General features: G+C 51.7%; 1 protein-coding gene across 2 annotated transcripts in view; it reads right to left on the bottom strand.

The window, feature by feature from the left end:
• Nucleotides 1-496: 496 nt before the first annotated feature.
• The window catches only part of mAChR-A (muscarinic Acetylcholine Receptor, A-type), a 106,217-nt gene continuing 99,847 nt past the window's right edge, over nucleotides 497-6,866 (bottom strand). For both annotated transcript variants that reach the window (XM_089555575.1, XM_089555576.1), the window contains 2 exons: nucleotides 5,092-6,510; nucleotides 497-2,928 (listed from right to left, as the gene is read on the bottom strand). In XM_089555575.1, the coding sequence (XP_089411701.1) occupies nucleotides 2,392-2,928; nucleotides 5,092-6,465 (1,911 nt within the window). In that variant the 5' untranslated portion in view covers nucleotides 6,466-6,510 and the 3' untranslated portion in view covers nucleotides 497-2,391. The remainder of the gene's footprint in view (nucleotides 2,929-5,091; nucleotides 6,511-6,866) is intronic.

Genomic DNA, 6,866 nt, shown 5'->3' with positions numbered 1-6,866 from the left:
GTTTCCTCTATCTTGCACACTCATTTTTATTCGAGAGTAAGTGTTCATCAAGTTAGACAATGTTTATTAGTCCTATCCGGCCGTAAAGACACCGAAAACCTTCAAATCACTCTATACTGTACAGTTCCTGAACTACACCAGTACAATATGAGCGTAAGATGCCTATGAAAGTAGGAGACAGTTGAATTCGCCTTTGGTGGTTGAAGCGTTCCCACGTAAAAGTGAAGTTTTGTGTGCATGATCAATTATCAGCTCATTTCGTTCTTGACATTACTACATCTTACCAAACGAACCCAAGTGCGTCATGTAGGGAACAAACTGGCCAAGAAGCATACGATTATCGAGGCCCAAAGTTCTTTCTTTTGGTACTTAAGAAAGCGAGGTACTTGTTCCTGGTTCACTTTACTGACTACCTGCGACTCTCCATTTAATGGTGAGGTTGAGCGGAGCAAGAGAGACCAAACAGTACGCGCTCCGAGAATTTGGCTCCTTACTGAGTTAAAATTTGAAAAATTAAACATTTTTCTCTCTAGTTGGCCGGCGTAAATGACCTGAGGGACGATCTTTGTTCCGCGACCGTTACAGAAGCGCAACCCACACTTGGTATAGGTAACAGTCGACCGTGCCCGCGACGACGCGCTACTAGCGTGTCGAGTTGAGAACGAAGCGGTGGCGGGATGGGAAGAGGCAGCGGGACGAAGGGGTAAGAGGATGGAAAAGAAGGAAGGGCTGTCCGATATCCGCACCAAAAGCACAAAGAGAAAGTGAATGTCTCATTGTACGTTGCTCACCCTATTGTATGTACATTACATCACGGGCGGCGTACACGACGTGAACCTATTACAACCGCGCAAAACTTTGCACAACGACGAACTATGTTACTTCCCAGCTCTTCTGTGGTCTGCTATGTACACGTAACGAAACGAGTATATATATGTACGAACCAACGACTGACCAAAGTCGCGACTGGGCCGCCTATGCAGCTTGTTTGTGTCCGCCGGCAAATTGCCTTTCTGTACAGAAAAGTCAACTCGTTTGCTTGTCGGAGAAATGCCTTCGGCATGTATGGCGGATTTTTGTTCGCTATATAAAAAGAAAGAAAAGTGGAATATTCCCTTCAAAACAGCACAACTTGGCATTGCTAAGCGCTAACCCAAGTCAGCGGAACGGCGCGCGACAAAGACTTCGAAAGTTCCCAGGGGAACAGGCGGCTCTTGCGCGGGCTTTGTCCTGCCATGTAAATCTGTGGTCCGTGATAATTCGACGAACAGAAGTGAGCGTCTCGCTTCGCCGTCACCGCTAGCGAAAGGCGACCTGTCGGTCAGGTGCTTACGTGCAGGCTTGTTGAAAAGTGCCTGGGTTACAAAGCTATTGGTTGCAGTGATAAGCTTAGTTGGGCATTTGCGGCAACCCTGAAGGTTGAATCGTCTCGAGGGTTGGCAGAACTCTTTCCCTGACACAGCCAGGTCTTTGAATTGCAAGAGGTACTCTTCAACTACGCGTTTCGACGTAAAGCCTTGTGTCCGACGGACTTTTGACGAAGCCAGAGCATAGGTCGCCCATGAATCTGGCTGATCAGCGAAGGCAGTGGCTGACGGGTGATGACGGATGCAGAAGTGTTCGCCGTTAAATGGCACTTCACGCGTCACTGTTCCTCTTGCTTTTATGCTTCAAGACACCAAGCCGTAAGTCCCGAAATACAAGTCTGTCAGACCAGGGGACAGCAGTGTCCGTTTAGACGGTCATTAAATCCCGGTCATTGTACGCTCTCAAGGGCCACCGCAGATTACGTTCTGCATAAAATTTTGAAGACAAACCAGCAGAGAAGCCGCTACGTCCGCCTTGTTCAACTGGGAACAACCGAAATCATGCCCCGCACGGAAGTCCCGTAAAAACCACTGCGTGGGTCCCCCGCATACAGTGGGCATCTATCTCAAAAACACGAAAGACAGCCATCCATGCAGCGCATACCGTCCGCTGTTTCGAAACTGGCGGAAATTCGCTGTACAGGAAGAAGCCAGTCAGTCAGTGCATAGCGGACGCCGTGCGTGAAAACACACCTGCATACAAGGCGCCACGCGGTAGTCGGATTCCGCAAGAATTCCTTTTACAGCCTCAACGTTAGTTTTCCGATTGGGATGCCATAGTGAACGACATTGCTGGCCCACAAATCTTCTACCATTCCTGCGGACCGCGCCGGTCGGTGTTCAAGTACGGGAGCGAAGCCGTATAGCCGTACAAGAGGGAGACCCTTACGGAACCTGGCTCCGCGGGGCGTTTCGTCACGCTGCAAGATGGCGAGACACGGTGTGGGGAAAAGCGAGACGAACCGTCTCAGAGGCGACAAGACAAGAGCCGCTTCGGCAGCGGCCGGGAGATCGGGCACAGCGTTCAGGTGAAGTAGCCGCGGTTCATGGACCGCTGCTTGTTGTGCCACTTGCACGACAGGATGCGCATGTATGTCCGGCGAAAGTTCGCGTTGCAGAGCGCGTAGCACAGCGGGTTCACCGTGCTGTTGATGTAGCACAGGTAGTAGACGAAGTTCCACAGCCCCGTCGGGATGCAGTCGTCGCACGAGGAGACCGTCTTGATGAGCACCAGCACGTTGTACGGCGTCCAGGTGACGATGAAGGCGAGCAGGATGGCGCTCAGCGTCTTGGCGGCTTTCTTCTCTTGCTTGCGTTCCTGCTGCTTGCGTTTCTTCTTGGGCGCGCCGCGCTGCTTGGCGACCACCTGCCGGTGCACCAGCTTGGTGTTGAGCGGAATGCGGATGGTCTCCAGGCCGGAGTCCGTTGTCCGCATGGCGGCCGTCGAATCCTCGGAAGACGTGCGTGCAAACGCTGCCGCCGCCGCGGCCGAGGACGCCGTTCCTCCGCCCCCGGACTCGTGCTTCTCGGCGTCCTCCTCGAGAATCATTTTGATGGAGGCCTGCGAGCGGAGAGAAGGACGGATGAGTTTCGTAAGATACAAGACCGGAAAAAAGCGTTACTGTCGTCCGTAACACATGTATTTTTTAAGAACAAAATGAATAGCTTCTTAATGAAAGCCTGCGAACAACAACAAAAAAACATTCAAGGGGCACTTTGGCTCTCTAAAGTGCTGCAAGGCGAAAGCGTTTTCTGGCCACTGTTTGTTCTTATTTACTTTTTTATTTTTCATATTTTGTTTTTATTTATTATCTTAATTGTATTGTTTTTATTTTTATTTTCACATCTTATTTTTATTTATTTTCCTTTTCTTCACTTTACTCCTTTTATTTCATTTATGAAGCCCATGCATTCACTAGATGCTGGAACCTTGAGCCTTTTAAGCAGTGACGCCGAAAGGCGGACGAATCTGCAGACGCGTCTGTCGGCACGGCTGCCGACGCTCGTGCCGACGCGTCTGTCTACACGGCTGCCGACGCGTCTGCTAACGACAGTATGAGGCATTAAAGGCTTTCGCCTTAAAATAGGGGAGCACTTAAGATCCGCCTTAAGGGTATTACGCGATAGCGTTGGCGAGTTCATTCAGCGGACTCTCTTTCTACACATACACGGACACTGAGAGATCAAACGAAGATGTTGTTGTTGTTGTGACTGAGAGAAGTATGAAAAGGAATTTGCACGGGCCTGCTACTGGCTCGAGCCAAGCCACCACCGCTGCCACGTGCAGATAGAGGAGAGCTAAAAGATCAGAGGAAAGAGAAAAGGAAAGAAAAGACGCGCGGCGCAGCAACAACTGCGTCCGCCGGAGCGGACGCTGCTCAAAAAACAGATAAGCGGCCGAAGCCGCGCTCGCCGAAGCGAGTACAGATCTTGATGCGCACTTTCACTTTATACTGCTCGCGCGCCATCCGTTGGAGCAGCGGCGTTTGCCGGTGGCCGCCGCATGACGGCGCCACTATGACACGTCAAGCAAATAGGATATAAAACGCCAAAACCACTTTGATACTTGCTAAATTACTGCTTGCGTAAATACAACCCTTCTAATTAAACACACACACTCATCAGCATACAGTCTTAAGGTACCGCTTTATGGGAAAGTCTACACGATATACATACATGCCCCGCTTGTACCCAAGCCGTGCAAGCGCGCCTCCGTGTCTTAGGCGTAGCGTGTCTGAGTCGCAACCCCAACTAAAATTCTCGAAATTTATCGTTAAGCGGAAATCATTTGTGTTCTAAAGTTATATAATTTCAGACATAAGGCTGCCTTTAATTCTTATTACATGTAATTTTTCAATCACTTTCATTCCTTAGATAAACGTGTGACGTCGTTTCTCGTGACGTCATGCGTGACGTCACGAGAAACGACGTCACACGTTTATCTGAGGAATGAATTTTCATTGCTCGCCGCCGACGGGACGAGCCGCTTTTTCCGGCGTCCAAAAGAAGGCATAGGTAGTCTCACAATGCGGGTCATAAGATATAAAGCATTCAAAACTAACTAATAGTGGTTTGTTTTGCTCAAAAGGGCCACATCACTGATAGCGCACTCACAAACGTGTAGAGTTTTAAGGTCTCTTTTTTTGCAATCTTACGATGGGTAATTAAAAGTTCAACACGAGCACTTTTTTATTCCAAAGCGAAAAGTTTTTACGGCGATACCCAAAAGATGCTAACGGAAGACGTTGAAAAGAGCCCTGGAGCACAAATAATTTTTGATCTCTATATATGGTGGTAATTACTTCTTCTCTTTGAAGCTCATACACACACTACAGTCTAAAACAAGCACTGAAAGTTTGGGCTTAGGCAAGACTATGTTTCTTCCTGTTTGTCAAGTTTTCCAAAGATGAACACATTGATGCGGTGCCAGATGGCGCCACACATGCCGCCACGGACGGGAGGCAGCTCGGTGGCTTCCGTGGTGGCTGCGAAAAGTTGTTGAACGGAGCCAAAACTGGGCACAGTTATAGGTCGAAACATATGTCGTTATCACGCTCAGCCAGGACTGGCGGAGAGACCCTGGTCACCTCACTGCATTCAGCTCCATCGTACTAAAACTGCACGAAGCTATCTTTTTTATGTCGTAGCTATTCGGTAACATGATAAGATTGAACTAGTTGTTGTATTAAAGACACTCTCTCTCACGTGCAGCGGTGTCACATACCTGCGACGTCTCTCCCTCCAGCGACGGCTGCGTTGGCAGTCGTATCAGTATGGTGTAGACCGAATCGGACGAGTAGGAGCGGGACGCCGAAGATGCCGTAGCTGCGGTAGACTTCTCGTTGCGCCGGAGGCCGTTGCGGTCGGTCATGGGGATGCTGACGCCGCCGCCGCCACCACCGCCTATGCTTGCGATGGCGCTGCCGGTACCAGTGCCGGCACGTCCTGCTGGGTTCAGCTGGACCAGCTGGTCGGCGCGGAAGGTCATCGAGGCCGACTGCACCGGCGTCTCAATGGAGGCCGGCGTCTGGGTGCCGGGCGAGCCTCCGTGGCTGGTACTGTCGTCGTCCTCCTTGTCGTTGTCGATGCGGCACCACGACAGGAGCACGTCCCGGAGTCGACGCCTCTTGGGCGCCGCCGGGGGCAGGTACTTGGAGGTCTCGACGCATAGCGAGGTGGGCACGTACGTGGTCTCCACCTCCGGCGGGCAGGAGTCACTGCGGCCGCGGCGGAAGTCCTCCGACTCGGCGGGGTCGTCGCTGGACGTCGACTTCCGGCTGCCGCCGGTCTCCTTCCGGCCCGCCTGGAGCTGCGTCAGGTCCTTCTGGCGCTTTTCGGTCTCTCGCCATATGCGCCAGTAGAGGATGCACATGACCGTGACCGGCACGTAGAAGGCGGCCAGGGCCGTGCCGAAGGTCACGTATATGTTGGTCTCCAGGAACTGGATGTAGCAGCGGTCCACAGGGACACTGCGCCTGCCCTCGATGTAGGGCCACGAGTAGATCCAGGGCGGCCACAGTACCAGGGATATGACCCAGGCGCTGGCGATCATGATGGCGGCCCGCTTGGTTGTCCTGCGGGCCCGGTACGTCAACGGCCGCGTCACCGAGAAGTACCGGTCAAAGCTGATGATGAGCAGGTTCAGCACCGACGCGTTGCTGGTCAGGTAGTCGAATGCGAGCCACGTGTCGCATATGAAAGTCCCTAGCGGCCAGTAGTCGTACAGGGTGTACATGGTGAACAGGGGCATCGAGATGACGCCGATGGAGAAGTCGGCGATAGCCAGGCTAAGCAGGAAGTAGTTGCTGATGGTCTGCAGCTGCTTGTCGAGCTTGAAGGAGATCATGACCATCAAGTTTCCGATAATGGTTATGACACTGAGCAGAGCTGCCAGGAAGGCGATCAGGATCACCTCGGGCAGCGAGTAAGGCGCCGAGGGACCACCGCCGTCGGCAGTGGAGCTCTCGTTGGAGCCGTTTCCGGTTTCGGTGGCCCCATTTCCTCCCCCTGAGCTGTCGTCGAAAGCGCCGCCACTGCCTCCCGCCTCGGTGGCGGCGAATAAGACCGAGGCATTGAGCGCGGCTTCCAGGAGGCCCATGGTCGGAGTGGCGGCCAGGTCACCTCATGACTCGGTGTGGTTGACCTGCGTAGGATTGAATAACAACAAACGGGGAATTTTTTTTCGCTCTTTATATCTTAATTTGTGTTTGGCACTGCAATTCGTAAGCTAACATGACTACCACCACGACAGCCTATGCACAATTACAGCAACACCAAAATAAATACGATACGAATCCACCTGTGTGTCGGATTTACAAGCAGCTATCGTCGCCGCTTGAAACAAGCCACCACCCTTATAAAAATGGTCTATAGACTTTTTATAGACGCTACAGCCTTCCTATAGATATTTCTTTTGGGCTGTTTAAAGTCTGTAGACTGTCTATAGAAGAAAGTCTACTAAAAGTGTATGACCATAAATCTATGGCTTGCCTATAGACT

Source organism: Amblyomma mixtum, chromosome 8 (assembly GCF_055824585.1).
Source record: "Amblyomma mixtum isolate Tamu chromosome 8, ASM5582458v1, whole genome shotgun sequence".
Lineage (NCBI taxonomy): Eukaryota > Metazoa > Arthropoda > Arachnida > Ixodida > Ixodidae > Amblyomma > Amblyomma mixtum.
Note: the sequence above shows the minus strand (reverse complement) of the source record. Positions and strands in the feature narration are given on the sequence as shown.